The sequence below is a fragment of the Berghia stephanieae genome, chromosome 2 (genome assembly GCF_034508935.2).
Source record: "Berghia stephanieae isolate SIO BIC M18660-M18661 chromosome 2, UCSD_Bste_1.3, whole genome shotgun sequence".
NCBI classification, from domain to species: Eukaryota; Metazoa; Mollusca; class Gastropoda; order Nudibranchia; family Aeolidiidae; genus Berghia; species Berghia stephanieae.
The window spans coordinates 128,297,113-128,314,981 of NC_088361.1; the positions used below are offsets into that span (position 1 = coordinate 128,297,113).

General features: G+C 35.2%; 2 protein-coding genes across 2 annotated transcripts in view; one reads left to right on the forward strand and one right to left on the reverse strand.

The window, feature by feature from the left end:
- LOC144966587 (dynein axonemal assembly factor 4-like) overlaps window positions 1-9,355 on the forward strand; it is a 13,507-nt gene extending 4,152 nt beyond the window's left edge. The window contains exons 4-11 of the mRNA XM_078903274.1: window positions 1,723-1,833; window positions 2,515-2,602; window positions 3,361-3,500; window positions 3,727-3,830; window positions 5,505-5,585; window positions 8,219-8,291; window positions 8,869-8,974; window positions 9,187-9,355. Coding sequence (XP_078759400.1) covers window positions 1,723-1,833; window positions 2,515-2,602; window positions 3,361-3,500; window positions 3,727-3,830; window positions 5,505-5,585; window positions 8,219-8,291; window positions 8,869-8,974; window positions 9,187-9,293 — 810 coding nt within the window. The 3' untranslated portion in view covers window positions 9,294-9,355. The remainder of the gene's footprint in view (window positions 1-1,722; window positions 1,834-2,514; window positions 2,603-3,360; window positions 3,501-3,726; window positions 3,831-5,504; window positions 5,586-8,218; window positions 8,292-8,868; window positions 8,975-9,186) is intronic.
- Window positions 9,356-12,422: 3,067 nt separating this feature from the next.
- The window catches only part of LOC144966588 (lamin-B2-like), a 40,517-nt gene continuing 35,070 nt past the window's right edge, over window positions 12,423-17,869 (reverse strand). The window contains 3 exon segments of the mRNA XM_078903276.1: window positions 12,423-15,700; window positions 15,922-16,017; window positions 16,602-16,718. Coding sequence (XP_078759402.1) covers window positions 15,668-15,700; window positions 15,922-16,017; window positions 16,602-16,718 — 246 coding nt within the window. The 3' untranslated portion in view covers window positions 12,423-15,667.

A 17,869-nucleotide genomic window follows, 5' to 3' on the forward strand; every position in this document is an offset into this window, starting at 1 on the left:
CACCTCCATCGTCTTCTTCCTATATCCTCTCCCACTGGTTTCTGCTGTGTTCTTTTCCATACTTCTTCATTTTTTATTCTATCCATCCATTTTATTCTGAGTAGCTTACGCATGCACCTGTTTACGAAAATCTGTACCCTCCTTATACATGCCTGTGATGCGTTCCAAGTTTCACATCCATACAGTAGGACAGACTTCACGTTTGAGTTGAAAAGTCTTAGCTTTAGTTGAAGGGAGATATCTTTAGTTCTCCAAACTCTGTTCAAAGATGTGAATGCAGCCTGTGCCTTTCCTATTCGTGCTTTCACCTCTGCTTCCGTGCCTCCATCCTTGTCAATTATACTTCCGAGATAGCAGAAAGTGTCTATATCTTCGAGTTCCTGATCTTTTACTTTGATCTGCTCCCTTTGACGCGTACCTATCCTCAAGACCTTTGACTTTGCAGGGTGAATTCTTAGACCAATTGATTCCGAGAGGCTGTTTATAATTGTGGTTTTTGCTTGCATCTGGTCCTGGGTGTGGTACAAAAGAGCCAGATCATCTGCAAAATCCAGATCATCCAACTGTGTCCAGGGGGTCCACTGTATCCCATTTCTTCTCCCTTTGGAGGTTTCCTTCATTAGCCAATCAATGACAAGGATGAACAGGAATGGTGAGAGCAAGCATCCCTGCTTGACACCAGTCTTAATTTCAAAGCTGTCAGTAAGCTGATCTTCATGTACAACCCTGCAACTTGATCCTTCATACATTTCCTTAATGAGGTTTACTATCTTTTCAGGGAGTCCATAATGTGCCAGAATTTTCCACAATGTTGCTCTGTCAATACTGTCGAAAGCCTTCTCGTAATCCAGAAAGTTGACAATAAGAGGAGAGTTCCATTCTATAGACTGTTCTACTATGACTCGCAGAGAGGCAATCTGGTCGGTGGTTGAACGGTTTTTCCGAAAACCTGCCTGTTCGTCCCGCAGTTTAGCATCTGTTGCATTCTTAATTCTCTCTAAAATAATACGGTTGAAAACCTTTCCTGGGATAGAAAGAAGAGTGATGCCTCGATAATTATTACAATTACTGAGGTCCCCTTTCTTTGGAAGCTTGATAAGATGTCCTTCCTTCCAATCCTTTGGGAATATCCCGTTATTCCAGATTCTCTCAAATAGTGGGTGCAGGGCCTCAGCATTTCTTTCCGCATAAATAACTAAAATATTTTGGCAGAAACATCATTGAATTGTCAACTAATGTAAAGAATACTAGTGTAAATTTTGATTCATGTCTCACTACGCCACATTAATTAAGTCAACCATTTTATTAAATACATAAACAGCATGATGGGGAAAAGAAGTCAAAATCCTATATGTATTATGTAATTGAGTGACTTCAGTCCCTTGATCATTAACCATATGGAACTAGTGTTGTGGACTTCTTTTCTTGTCTTTTTTTTTTTTTTTTTTTTAGCTGTGTGATTTCGGAGCTTTCATCGCTCATAGAAATTTGAAGCATTGTTTATATATGGGTTGTCCTCATTATTGTGCTCACTGTGTTGGACATATTCAATTATACAATCGATAACAAAAACAACCTCATATATATTGTATTTTGTTTACCGCGGATCAGCGCATACCTGCTAGTTGTTTTGGGATTTGTTTGTTTTTTACCTTTGAAGTTACAGACAACACCCTCGAAATGGTTCCTGATTATGGTATTCTTTGTACTTTTGGATAACAGATTGAAGAGAATGAGAGAAACAGAATATCTGGTGTAAAAGATTCAGAGAGACAGAAAGCCACAGAGGATTTAGAGAGATGGAAAGAGGAACAAAGGTTGTTGGCTGAAAAAGTAGGTTTTCTTTTATACTATTGCATTATCATCCTCAAGTTCTTATTATACTTTATGAGGTCAGTGGGTAGTGTGGAACAGTGATATATAATAATCTTTGCTTCATGCCCAGAAGGTACTGAGTTTGATTCCATTGTCGTGCAGTAAGACATTGGGCAATTCACCTCGCCCTAGCTCACTGCAGTAATGCACTGCAGCTCAAGCCTGGTTTATTCCAGCAGCCTTCTTGAGGAACAGATTCTACAGAGAAATTTTCCGTGGGGATTAATTAAAGGGATTATACGGTAGTCACCATAAGCAAGCCAAGCACCGTATAAAAATGCAGTTTTTTGGGGTTGTGTTGTTGTTTTTTTTTTTTTGGGGGGGGGGGTTGTTTTTTGTTTTGTGTTTTTTTAGCTGTTTTTTTTGTGTTTTTTTTTGGGGGGGGGGGGGTTTGTGTTTTTCTTTTGTTTGTTTTTGTTTTTGTCTTGGGGTATGCATCTGATTTTCTTTTTCATTTTGTTATTTTATGGATGGATAAAATTTATCAACCATAATTGTATTGTATATGTCCGTTTTTTTAAAGCAAAGAAAACAGAGGGAAATCATTGCTGTAAAGTTAGTCTACAAAGGTCAAACACAATTTACCATGTATCATCTTTTCATTTTATCCAACAATAATATACATCTGTGTTAAAACAGGAGAAAGAACGTCTTTTAGCTGCACAAAAAGAGGAAATTGACCAAGAGAAAGAAAAAAGTAGAGAAGAACGGAAAAGACAGAAGAGAAGTATGTTTTATCTGTAATTTGAAACATTTATTTCAACAATTAGAGTTAGTAATTAGTTGAGTTATTAACAAATACGTTATAGAAGGAATTGAGACAAAGTAGACAATTATTTTCCTCTTCATGTCACTAAATAAATGACAAAAAGTTGCAGTTTCTCTGAATGATACAGATGCAACTCAGCAGATTTTGAAGGCCACCTGTTCATATATTTATTTAAGTAATTTATGATTTTAAGTCTTTCACCTCATATTATATTGACTTACAGCACTGCTTCGGAAATAGTTGATTGAACAGTTTTGCTCTGAGCAGTAAAGATGAGGTGAGAGACTAAAAAAGTACTCCTTCAGAGCCATCAAGTCTATGAAGTTGGGGTTTATTCCAGTTTCTATAGCGTGAAATGGACAACACCAATTGCTTGCTATCCTTTTGATAGGATGAGAATCAATCGCAAAGTACTTTCTGCCAGATTTAACAGACCAAGCTACCCAATCAGTGCTGGGTGGACAAGGGGGTAAAAAAAAAAGATCTCTACTGCATTCATGATCAATCTCAGTCCCTTTGCGTTTGAGGCAACTATCAACTATCAACTATCTATCAACTATCAACTGTTATCGGGAACCCCCTGGTGAGAGACTAAAGGTCATACAAATGCTCTTACTTAAATGGTCCAGCACTTTAGAAGATCCAAAGTTTAACCTCACACTAAATATTAGGTCATTGATCTTATATAATTCTTTTTCACCTTGTGAAATCAACAGTTCGCTCTGGTAATATTTTTGAGAAAGACAAGAAGTCAGAGAAAGCCCCGTTGAGAGAAAATGGTAAAATCATCGTCACACATACTGCCAGAGTGTTCCCCACACCTGTGAGAGAGTCACAAACTCCACAGGAAGAAGAGGTAGGATGCTAAATTGTTTTCTTTTGTTTTTTGTAAACACACAGGATCACTGGGTAAGGTATCATGCCATGGAAGGTTGAATTGTAACTATTCTGTCAACTGTAGATTTGATTCTTTTTTTTTTTTTTATTAATTGATGGAGCTGTCTATCTATAAATTATTTTTATATTCAATTCAGATAACTTTTATCACAAATGTTAATGTTGATGGTTTTTTTTTCCTTTAGTGGCTGAAAAAACAAGCTGAGGCCAGAAAGAGCATTCAATTGTCCCTGGACAAAGATTTATCTGCAGAAGAACAGAACCCACAATGGTTGCAAGAAAAAGGAAAGTAAGGAAGAAGTGTCTTTTTTTTGTTTCTTTAATTTTACTTGATGCCATTATGGACATATAGGATATGTGACCCACCGTCTCAATCTGGTTTTACATCAGAGTTTAGTGGATACCCCAGAAATTGAATTCAATGTTAAAATATAAAAATATGAAGTTTTCGCACTTCATCAAACACAGTCACATCTCTCCAATCCGAACACCTCCATTCCCAGCATTTTGTCCGTTTACAGAGACATCCGGATAGTGGATCCCTAAAGTGTACAAATGAAGAAGAAGAAAAATCAGTCCCCAGGCAACCTGTTCGGATAATGGAGACATCTGGACGGTGAATTCCGGATTAGAGAGACGTGACTGATTATTCATTCTCACTGATAAAATAAATAATCTGAACCCAAGTACAATATTTTTTGTCTATATTATATGTTATTTTCAACATCGAAATTAACCCAAATTTGTACTGTTTTGAAGTAGTGGGTCACATATATATCAAGTTATGTGTACGGAGTCTGCTGGGAATTTATTTGTAATCATTTGAATTTTATCTATAACAATTGCTATTTTGTCATGTCTTGTATATATGAAATAGGTAATGTAGGAAATTAAGCCTTGTTAGAGTGGGAGTTGGGTTATGTTTAAAGTTTTCATATTTTAATGTTTTCTTTTTCTTTTCGTAATTGAACATTTTTACACTAAAAAATGATGAAGATAAAGTAAAGAGAAAAACTGTTTGAATGTTATCTGAAGAAAAAGAAGCATTTCTTGGCTAGTGATCGTGTTCTATCACATTGACGCATCATCATGTATTAATAATACATGAATACATGCTTCTAATTATTCATTTCTATATTTTCATTCTAATTGATGGGAAGGATCTGATTCTCATGTTATAAAATTATTATTGAGTTCATAAAAGTTTCTTTGATTACATCAGTAACTTAATGGGTATGATGATGATTGAGCATAATTGACAACAGTTGGAGCAAGCTTAATATTTTAGATTCTATGTCTATCAACTACTGAAGATGGATGGCAATATATTATCTGGCAAATGCTTAATGAACAACTATTATTATAACCAAGTTATTGTAAAACGTTAAAATTGAATTTATCATTGGTTCAAATTTTCTTAGCCTGACTAATGTATGGAAAAAAGGATTGGTATTGTAAGGTTTTATAATATTTCATACAAAGTGACTCAGGAGGATTACGAACATTTACTTGCTGAATAGAATTATAAATGAAAGACTGCTAGATCAATGTGGAATAGAATTGATGAAAGACACCATCATGAGAAGAAGGTGGAGATAGATAGGACATGTTATGAGAAAACTGCCCTACACTGGACACCAGAAAGAAAAAGGAGAGGAAGTTCCCTAGGCATCTAGGAGAAGAACAGTGGTGGGAGACATGAGCTCCCTGAAGATGATGGCTACGGACAGAGGAAGATGGAGTCCTTTGTTGCTGCCCTACATGACAGCAGACATAATGTGCAGTAAGATTTTATAATAAGCTGCTCAAATGGTTAAAGATGATCATTGCTTATAAGCCAAAAATTAAATTTTGGTCGAAATCATTTCAAAAAGTGAATTTGATAGTATCAAATTATTTGTTCCACAAATGTACCGTATTTATTACAGCTTTTGAAAATTTTTCTCTTTGTCTTATTTTTCAGTTCATTCTTTGCCTCAGGTGATTTCAAGTCTGCTATTAATGCCTACACCCATGCCATCCACCTCACTCCAAAACTACCCTCGTATCCTTTTTTTAACGATTAGAATATGGTAGATGATAAACCATGGAATATAATGATACGATAGTACCAGTTTCCGCCTAAGTGCTTTGCGGTCGGGAATTGAGAAAAACGGGCATATTGGTAGATTAGACACACAGCTGAAATGCTCCATGATACTTCTAAAGCAGGCCTGCAAATCGTCTTTTCCAAAATTGTCTGAAAATTTTTTTAATCATCGGTGACTTCAGCAGTAACTGATAATAGCATGACATGTCAAACATCCTGTTAGTAGATGTATCAGTCTAATAATATGCTTTTCAAATAATATTGTTAGTACTCACAAATCAAGTAGCCTGTCTGAGCATAAAGGGAGGGGACAGTTGTCTTACTTCTCCTTTTTTAGTGATTAAAACTTACAGTTAGAGTACAGATTGAAGTCTACCAAAAAACAAAACAAAAATGAATAACATTTTTTTTAATGAGGCATAATTGAGCAAAATAAGCTTTGTCTCAGTATTGAGACTGTTACTCTTAGTTTAATTTCAGTATGAGAAGAAGAAAACAAAATCCCAGTCTTTACTTATGGTGGGGTTGGATATCCTCTATCTAAATATTCGGGGAAAAACTAAAATATGGAATTAGCTATATAATTCCATTACAGAGAAGATGGGCCAGATTAGACTGTACCCTTGCGAGCAAACATGAAAAGAATATATACATTCTAAATACCTTTCACTTTTTTTAAATGGATGATGCTGACAAAGACAGGTTTCCCTTCGCCTTAATAATGACATTCTTCTTGGCAACATGCAAGTCCATAGCAGACTAGAGACTCGTATATGGTGGCTAAGTGTGAGTCCCTTTGTACTACTCTGTAATTCAATCTGGCTTTGCAGAATAGGTAGTAAACTGTCCCAGCAAAAGGAATAATAATTGGAAAGAAAATCTCTATTTTTATCTTTATTTTCCAACCAAGTCCACTTGAATTTACTTCTGACTTTGTCTTCTATCACCATCAAGTGAAGGTCATGGCCTTCCACATGTTCCATGAGCTAAGGGCAAAAACTGAAGTATTCATTCAACTTACCCTAAAAAATAAAATCTTTTACCTTTAACGAGCCCTAATTGGAGAAATTTAAAAAATACAAAAATCTAGCACAAAAAAAAAAACCAGGACTGCTCTGCACTACCTTCCAATACTTCAACGACAATGGCGTCAGAGAACCAAATGAATGGCCATACTATTAGGGATTTTAAACGTTTACCAATCAATCAAGGTTTGTTCTGCAGCTTTTAAAATGCTGCTAAAACTTGACAAATTATTGACGGCTGGCAAAATAAAACTAAACCAAAGTCATCTGTTTGGGTTCCGAATTAAATATAGGCCTTTACATTTTAAAAATCGCCGAAAAAATCTTGTCGACAATGTTCAGACATACAATCGTAAATTACTTAAACAAAGATGTCGAAAATTATTGTCAATACAAAGAAATATAGCAAATTATGTCAAATGATATGTGAAGACATTGATGATAAGACTTGACCAAGTGTATGGTGGGACAACTGGCATGCGCAACTGTGAGAGGTAGGGCAGACAATAATCGCGAAGCAGGCAGGGAACCCCCTTTCACTGCAAGCAGCGAACGAAGTAAGAGAGAGAGACCGATTCGATACACGACGTAACTCTATATTATGCTTCGGTATTGTCATCCACGGTTTTACGCTTCATGTGATTTTTTTTTTTAATTTAAATTTAGGCTTATAGCTTTTTTTTTCATACCGGAGCAAATTTCTTTAATTTATTTTTGTCTTAGAGTAAGTCCCCTGAGGTAGAGAAGTATGGATGTCTGATCTCAGGCAATTGCCTGAGAATTTACAAGCCTGTTCTAAAGCCTTTGAAATCCATACTTCACATGATGAAATCTTAAATACCTTGTATTAGTTTAACACACATTTTCTTTCTTTAGGAAAATATCAAAACAGATTGTGTTGAATTTATTTTTAATGATTTAAACAATAGTTCACATATTAATACAGATGATAAAACATTCCTTTCTTATTTTTTACCAAAACATTTTCAATAAGAATGCACATAATAAATATCATGGTATATATGGAAAAAAGTACCTGACTTTTTACTAGTCAAAATTTTCTTCTTTCACTACTTTAAGTGCCATTTATTTACATCCATAAAATCTGTCAACTTACATGCTCAGTCTAAAAGAAAAACCTCATATCTTCCAGGCCCCTTTCAAACACAAACAACTGTGTGCTTGTAGAATTCTTTTTTTTTTTTTTTCTAATCGTACAATTTTTATAAAAACGAAAAAAACAACGCTTTGCCAACATTCCTGTAATTGTTGAAAAAAGCGCACACACCATACATGCAAAATGATGTCTAAATACCGGCAAATTAAAAGTGACGAATTTGATAGAGAAAATTATTTCTCAGGTACTGAGGCAGAACAGGCATTCAGATGGCGAGCACTCTTGTTGACATCTCTCAGTAGGGTGAGAAATCTCGAATGGACTAAATGCAGGTTTAGAATGTCAAACTGCCGTTGGCCCCTTATAACAATGTTTCGTGAGTGTTACCGGTCTAATGCCTGATTTCATTTCAAGGTCACACCAGTTGTCTTAACTCTTGCTCCCAGATTATATTCCAATAGAGCAGCTTGTCACCTCAAGTTGAGGAATTTCTTCAAATGTATTGAGGACTGCTCCAAGGTAAGGGCAAGATATTTTGAGTTTTCCCAGTCATTTTTAAAAAAATGAAATACGGTATCTGCTGTCATATTAGAATCGGAGCTTACATTAAAATCAAAATATCTAATTCTGACCGTGGCTTGGGAACTTGTTTGCACTTTCCAGTGCAGGGGGGGGGGGGGGGGGGGGGAAGAGAGTTGGAGGAGAGAAAAAAACAAAAGAAGTGAATAGAGACTGACAATGTCTCAATAGTCTCAGTGTTACACGTTTTTATTTAGAATAGAGCTCATAGCTTAACAGCTAGCTCACCAATAAACTTTCGTGGTATTTTGGTGTGTTGACCTCATGACGTCAAGGAGTTGCTAGAGGGACTCTAGATATAGCAATAGCATCGATTGTAGAGCATCCCTCTCATGGCTTGGCAGAGATGCCATAACAGTAACAGTCGGGTCCTTGATTCAGCTCCCCATCGGTGCAAAAGTTTTAAATGATTGTTTACAGTTTGTACAAAGCTGGGATTCATCCCTTTTCCTATTCTCATTGTGATACCAACATTCATCCATATACTAGTTCTAATTGAAACCTCCTCTTCCTTAAGGCATTGGATTTGCTCCACCCACCAGTTCCACAAAATGCTGCCAGTCGATGCAAGGCTCTTGTCAGAAGGGGCTCCGCCTTTTGTCAGCTAGAGATGTATGTGGAAGGTAAGCTAAGATGATAACATGAGTATGGTATTAAAAATCGTCTGATTTTGATTGCCATGGTGTATACAATGAGATTTGAACTAATTTTTTTAATTTGTAACTATTTAGATGGGATATTTCTTCAAATGAAGAACCTTGAAAGCTTATAAAGCAGTTTAATCCATCCATAACAGAAAAAAAAAATGATAATCTGCCTTTCTCTTTTGATACAGGTCTGAGAGATTATGAGGGTGCTTTGGCAATTGACAAGAGCAACACAGGTATTGCTAAAGATGCTGAGAGGATACGGCAAGTGATCCAGTCCACAGCAGATGATTAAGTAATGTCCGCATATTTAATTTATTTCATTTTAAAATACAATAAAATGTGTTCAGTTATTCAGCACCGAATTGAGTTCAAATTCATCAAATTTTGCTAGTCACTTCAATTCTTTTTCCCCAAATACAATTCATTAATGGAATAACCCACCTGCTAGTATTGTTATGGAACTAAATTGAGACCTTTCTAAAACTAAAACCACACTATAGACTTTCATTATCAGGAAAGTGCCACAAATTGTTGGGTTGGTTTTTTTTTTATCTATTATTAAATTATTTAGTTTTGTTGATGTTTTTTTGTTTTTTTGGGTTTTGTTTTTTTTTTGTTTGTTTGTTTTTTTTTTTGTTTGGGGGGGGGGGGGGGGTAATGAGCATTGGCACAGTGTCTGTCAGTGATACGTTTTACGGCGCTTGTAACACATTTAGGTCATATCAGCACCAGTAAAAAGAAAGAAAATGGGATAGTAAAAAGTTCTAGAATTACAATCAAAGCACCCAAAAAAAAGTAAGACGAAGGGGAATTAGTTCAAATAGGGAACAGATGAATATTCCAAGAGCACACTATCAGTGTACTTAGTTTGAGATTACATAAATGTCTTTTTTTTTTTTTTGTTTGTTTGTTGCTTTAGGTCTCTTCCAACACAATTGAGGTTATATGAGAGACCGCTGAAACAAAAAAACAAGCAATCTAACAAAAATAGTACAAATGTAAATCAAAATCATAACCTAAATTATAAATAACCAAGAACAAACAGGCAGAAGATTTACAGAAAAAAAAAAATATCCCTGTCAAAAATACAATCACAAACCAAAGAAGCAGGATAGGCTAGTAAAGAGAAGAAGAAACGACATCACTATCGGATCGTACACCCATGCGAACATCATAGGTATATGATTCAAGGGTGATGCTCCCATCCAACCACCCGCTCATAAATGTCTCATCCTGAAACAAGCACAGGTCCCAACAAAAGAACACATGTTTACAAATCATAAATACAGTGCATAACAGAGATATGATTTACAAGACAAAAGTTATCATCTCCCTAAACATTTGACTGCTTTCCTCCTCCCCAGGGTATCCGGCCAGGGCCAGGACAAAAGCAAGTAACCTCATTCTAACACAAAGACAGAAAGCATGTTGGAAAACAGCTATAGGGGGATAGAAGACACAGTAAGTGGCTACCTGCCAACTATCCCTTGAAAAGCACTTTAAGCATGTTAAGTGGATATTGTGCTACATAAATGCTTATGCTTTGCAAGGCCTCACTAAAAAGAGAACAGATCTAGGCACAGAGTAAGTGTCCCGGAATAGTTCAAGTAAAAAACAGTAGATCGATGCCGCAACGTACTAATATAAATCCATTAGTTCTTCAGAGCCATTAAGTCATAACACCCATGGAGCAAGAGTGTTTTGTTTTGGTTTTAAATTTTATGGAACATTTAGGCCAAATCAGTGACAGTAAAATGGAGGAAAATATGATAGTCAAATAATTCTAAATTTACAATTAAAAGCACATGAGAAATAATAGTTATAATACAGTTAACAGAAGGAGATTCAAAGTTTACTATTTGTGCTTAGTTTGAGACCACCTAACAGTCTCATCCAGACACAAGAACAAGATCCCACCAAGAGGAAAACACTAAATGTTTACAAAATCAATTCAAAACAAAAACTAAAACAGTACACAAGTGACAACGGATTTACAAGAAAAAAATATCATCTACCTCAACTAAAACTATGCATTTGACTGTTATCCCCGAAGCCAAGGACTCCAGCAGGGCAAGGACAAAACCAAGTCATCTCATTCCAAAACAAAGACAGAAAGCAACTTGGAAAAAGAAATGCAGAAGATAGCAACAGTGACCTCCCTGCCCACCATGGGGAGGTCAAAAGAACCCACCCAGAAGCCAAATTTTATAGTTTCTATAGAGTTAAATGGACAGTATTATTTGCTTTCAATAGGACGCTAGTATATCGCAAAGTATTTTCAACCATATCTAAACAGACCCAACTAATCAATCACTGATGGTTGTGACAGATGAAGAAAAACCTTTAACTGCAGCTAAGACACCCACTGTATTGTTTTGTAGTTTAGATATGGAGGTTGACCACTTCCAATACCTTTAGGTCATTTTAGCGACGGAAGGATGTTCTACAACACAAAGGACTTAAATATCAAAGTCCAACGCTTGTGGCAATTTTTGGTCCAAAAAAAAAACACTCTCATGAAAACATACAAACTCAAATACAACTGAATCCCATACTGAAATGGTGTCCAATTGGATCATAAGCAAATATTAATTTTTTTTAAAAAAACAGGATAAGTACTTACTTACTTTACTTATCCAAACCAGCGACCACCTGATGTTTGTTTTTGTTTTTAAGGGTTTTACGGCGCTTGCAACACATTAAGGTCATATCAGCGCCAGTAAAAAGGAAGAAAATGGGATAGTAAAAAGTTCTAGAATTACAATTAAAGCACCCAAGAATAAGGCAGACAAAGGGGAATTGGTTCAAATAGGGAACAGATGTAGATTCCAAGAGCACACTATCCAGTGTACTTAGCTTGAGATCACCTAAATTCTCATCCAGACACAAGCACAGGTCCCCCCTAAAAGGAATACACTCAAATGTTTACAAATCATATATAATACATAAAACACAAACAGTGCATTACAGAGAGATGATTTACAAGGAAAAAAATATCATCTCCCAAAACTAACTAACATTTGACTGTTTCCCTCCCATCAGGGTATCCGGCCAGGGCCAGGACAAAACCAAGTGATCTCCTTCCAAGACAGACAGAAAGCATGTCAGAAAACAGACATAGGGGGATAGAAGACAGTATGTACCTCCCTGCCCACTATGGGAGGTCAGGAACCCCACCCAGAGCGACCACCTGAGCTCTAGCCCTTCAGTCTTGTGCCATGACGTAGAAGTTAGACAGGATAAGTACAGAAATCTACATTTTAAACAACAGATATTACAGATGACTCAACCAACCATTCTGACTCCAAGAAAAAAAAAAAGAGTACAGAACTTCAAGCAATATACACTAAAAAAAATTTAAGACAAATGTCTTACTGAATTTACTATTGTGAATACACAGAAAACGCAAGACATTTATTAAGTATGATACATGTTAGCTTTTATTATTTAATCAAAACTTTTTTAAAAGAAAAAAAACTTGAGAGGTATTTTATGGGTACGAAAATTGTAAGAAAGCGATATATATGATAAGAAACTTGTAAACCAATAACAAACAGCAACATAAAATAAAAAAGATTTGGAATAAATGGCAGAGGCATAAAAGAAGCATTAATAAAAATGTGTTTCATGAGAAAGATCTTTGTTGAAATGAATTGGTTGAAGATGAGGATATATAAGTGATACCATAAACCAATGATAAGCAAAGGAGGGTTTACATGAATGGGTTTCTGGACAGATCAAGCTGAAGAAGAAAAAATTCGATATAATTGAGGTCAGAGTGGATTCAACAAATATTTCAATTAACTGCCAACTGAAATTCAAAAAGTTGACACTACTCCATTCTTTTTTTAAAGGCAGTTCTGCTGAAATTAAATTGATAAAAATAGTGAAAATAATTTGTAGCATATCACTGGCTTTGAATTCATTGCAAAGGGCCAACAGATGAGAATCGAATTCAGTAATATTTCATTTATATAAACTGTAGGCAGAGCTTGAATTTCAAACGAATATCACAGAAGAAAGAACACACAAATAATGTTTGATGAATAAAACAGAGAAGCAGCTACGCAACAGATTAGACAAGTGACAGTAACAGAGCTGAAAAAGGAAATTGAAATTGTATGAACCAATACATTTTCTTTGCACATTGTGGTCAATCTCTGTTAAGCATAAAAATGGTCCTTTTGCAGTATTTAAAAAAAAATTGTCAACCAAAATAACAAAGCCATAATACAAGCTTTATTGATTGTTAAAAATAAAAAAAATGTAGGTTTGTAGAAGATATCCGTGATCATGATAAGCAGTTGGGACAGCTTGAAAACAAAAAAGGCAATTTTTTTTCTACATTTGCCTGGCACAACTGGTAACAATGATAATAATTTCAGGAGACCTTGGGACCTGTAAAGCACAGCTACACGGCTTATTGATAAGTGGCAAGATGCATGCAAACCCATACAGGATATACTAGCTGCCTTTAAAATCACACATTTCTGATGATATGGTGGGGTAGTGATGAACAGACCAATCACTACAATGAGACCACATGAATGCATCAACATATTCTATACAAATGAATGAGGACCCAGTATTCCAGGGAAATCCCGACCATGAATGATGTTTGAAATAACCGGGTAAGAGAGAGTGATCTTACTTTATACAATCAAGGGAGCAAAGGATCAGGGTAGTAATGCAACATGGTCGTGGGGCATGATGGAATTCACCGGATTTCTCTCTCATTGATGTTATCCTTGATGTAATAAATAAAAGCAACAACATGTGTCTTAATTTTTATAATTATAAATAGCACTAATCGAAATTCAACAGCATCTCTTGTTGAATTATTAATTGCCATTGACGTACACAATCGTTTCCCTATAGAGCAGAGTATTCATTAATACTTTACAATATGGCCACTGTTAGAGTTAAATTGAAGTTTCTTTCAATTCTCGAAGGTCATTGACCAAGACAAGTCACCAAAGGAAAGTTTACCTAATTTTTCAATCTTTATGAATTTGCATGATTCACCAATCGAAATACCATTAACCAGTCTACTCAGAACAAAAACTAACCATCTATTGAAGCAGGACAATGAACTTTTTCAACTAAATATAAAGAAATAAATAATGTATGTAAATTGCATTATTCTAAACATAAAAACACAAGAATTCATTGAGTACTTTTTAATATTCAACTACATGGCAAGAAATAAAGGGGAGAAAGAGAAAAAAAGACATACATTTCAATGGATGCTGATACGGATATTGATATTAAGGAGATAAGAACAACTGTACTGTATTTGATTGGTACATATTTGATGTGTTGAACCTCTCAGAGTTAACATGAGTGAATGAGGAAATTTGAAAAAAAAAAAAAAATAAAAAATAAACTGATTTTAACAATTCACTTCCGGCCTAAAGAGATGTGTGAAGAATGATCAAAACATGAACATGGTAAGTAGTTACAACATAAAAAAGTTTATGATTTTATGTTCTTTTATTAATGATATAAACTATGATTTAATAGCTCTAGTTCGATGGGTGAATAAAAAAGACTGGGCAAAGACTTGAACATTAACAACCGTCACCTTTGACATGTGACTAAACTAAGAAATAATGAGGGAAAAGTTTATAGCAACCATTTTCATGTAAGTTTAATAACAAATGAATATGAATGATAAAATGATAAAACTCAGAATTTCTATTCACAAACTACTAATAACCTACAAATATCAGATTAAATGAGTATATATTCCATACATCTATTTAAAAAAGTTTTTTTAGAAATAAATCAATGAGCTGTGACTTTTTAATTAATGAATGTGAAGTTGAAAATGAATGATGCAATAAATGAAAAAATAAAATGTTCCGAAATGAAAAGATCTTGTGACAAACTGATATTGTTTTTAAGATAACATTGCACAACAATTACAGTCCAAAAAGCAAATCTCTCTTGGAAACATTCATATCCATCCACTTGTCTTTCAAATAACTGTCATCTATGAAATGATAATTTACTGACATCATTATGTGACCACAAGCAGAAACAATTTTGTGGCAATCTTATTTGTTTGATTTTGTTGGGGGTTTTTTTTTTTTGTTTTTTTTTTTTTTGTTTCAATTCATTAAGTGTTTTTCTTGAGTCAACAAAGATGACACTGATAATTTGGAAATGTGTATAAGACCACAACCATCATGAAATAAAAGGCTCTGACAGACAACGGTAAGCATTACTGATTAACAATTACAATCACCCTCCATGTCAACTGCTTGTATTTTTATCAATAACGTCATATTGTTACTATGGTAATGTGAAGTGAACTGATGAAGAAAAAAATGTACAAAAACATATCAAAGTCATTTTAAAGTTCAATCTTTAGTATACTTTATCGTAAAATATCATTTATTGTAAAACTAGCATATATCTTCTTCACATTCTATAATCTACAGTCATACATTATCATCATTTAATTAAACCTGTTTGGCTATTTATAAAACTCGCACCCTTAAAAATTTATTAAGTCATACTACATTATAAACATGCACTTGCTTTGCTCAGTGTCTGAATGCAAGCACCAATAAAACAAACCGTAAAGGCCATAGCCTATGACGTTACTGAGAAGCCTATGATGTTACTGAGTCACAGTGTGCCTCTGGACTGGTGGTTGGCTTACATCACACAGCAATTGTCTTTTGATTTAGGCTAAAAAGAATAAAAAAGAAAGGAAAATTATTTTTTTTTAACCCAATCATATGAAAATCTAATTCTTATCATGGAATTTGAATGCTAACTAAAAATCACATGGAATGAATCACCACAGACCAAGATGTATACATCGGTGCTCTTGACTGGCAAAAAGTCTGAAATCATTTAAAATTCAACTACAAAGAACTGCAATGACTAGAATTTAAAATAAAACTTACGTCCGGATAGTCATCATCCCTGAGACCTGATCTTCTAGTGGAAAAAGACATTGTACTACTGCGCATGTTTCTGGACATTGTGCAAGTGGCAACCTCCTGTCATAGAAGAAAGACAAAAAGATATTGTAGAGAAAACATCCCAATGGGAGAGCAAAATCTTATATAAACTTACATCCTGCAGAGGTGATTTATGTATAAAACTAATACCTCCCAGAATTTATTATTTTTAACTAGGGAACAAAATCTCTTATCTTTTAATTTGGGATTTTTACAACAGACAGCACCTGCAAAATATTCGGTCATGTCAAAGTCAGTAGAAGGAAGTTCAAAGAATGGTCAAAAGATTGTAATCTAGAGTCTTGCTCACCCTAATAGACATACACAAGAAGTACTACTTCAAATTAAGAAGTAGATCCTATAGTTTTCTATCCTAATGCCTTGCAGAAAACATAATAGCTCAATTGGATGAGTTTTCATATATGAATTCATACAATCAAATAATTGTAGGTAATGTTGATAAAGTTACATTTAGAGAGCAACTTCAGATCCCGATTAAAACCATACAATCAAAAAGTAACGTGTCACATAGAGATTAAAACCAATTGATATAATCAAAAGGACATGAATGTGTTATATTATAGAAAGTCAAAGTCAAAGATAATATAAGCTTCAACACTCACGTTATCCTTGTCATCTATCAGGGTAGTGGACATGTCTCCACTGATAAACCAGCGCTTGTTCTTCATCACCAAATCGTGAGGAGGGCTGTGAGTAGTTGAAGAATCAGAGCTCCACAGCTGAAATGTGTGATAAATAAACTAAATTGACTAACAGTTTGGATGTTGGGATAATATGGAGATTGAGGATGATACTGTGAAGCCAAAAATAAAGCCTAGTCATATGATCATACAAATGCTTTTTCTCTGGCAGTCTACAGTGACTGTGATAGAAGTCTTGACCTTTGTGGCATAACATTAGTTCACGTATACAAAATGCTATAACCCCTACTCCCAGTAGATAGTAGAGCTGCGTCAGGAATTACTTTATAAGAGTCTCGCGAGCAACAGCTCTTTTTTGGAAGGGCATCTCGGGTTTTGAACTACTCAGCTTGGTTTGCTGCCACGACCAAAAGTAGAGAAATGAGATCTCGCTGTTACATTTAGTGTGAGCATATCAGTTATTACTAGTTAATAAAGCAAACCATCACTTGCCAAACAAAAAAAAAAAAAGAAAAGAAAACAGCAGTGCTGTTTATAATTTTCTTTAAAAACAAAAAAAAGAATAATTAATTAATCCTTCAAAGGCGAAAATTCAATCTTACTTTGACCTAATATAAGATCTCAACATTTTCATCAAAAGACAAGTAACAATACTCTTCCTGGTCTCTTGGTGGAAACGTTAATTCTTCATTAAAAATAATAAAGAAAAAGGAGAACTATTATCTGAAAACCAAAAATCTATGTCACTGTTAAGTAGTGCCGCGCTGAGGACCGGTCCCACGGTCCTTTAGCTGAGAACCGGGGACCAGTCCCAAAGTGGAGAACCGTTGGTGGTCCTTACTTCTTATAACCTGTCAGTGGTCCCAGCAATTTTCGCGCCATACTACTGCCCCAGTGATTCTTTGCCTCGGTTCTTTTGCCTATCTTCCACAAATCACCACCCATCCCACTTAATTAATCGCACCCACCCCGCTATACACTAAACGACAGAGACGACCATCTCCCTCCACTCCGCAAACCGCCCTTTCGTGTGTGAGATGGGGGGAACAGGAGGCGCACGCCTTGGACGATTCCATTATACGAGGTAAATTTCAATATTTACTACACCATAATGATCGCAATGACAATGATCTATGATGAAGGCATGACCCCTCTTCTCTAATGGGTTATTGTTTGAAATGAATTGTATGTGTGTTTGTGTTTCGAACCTAGCAAGTCCGATTTTTCTG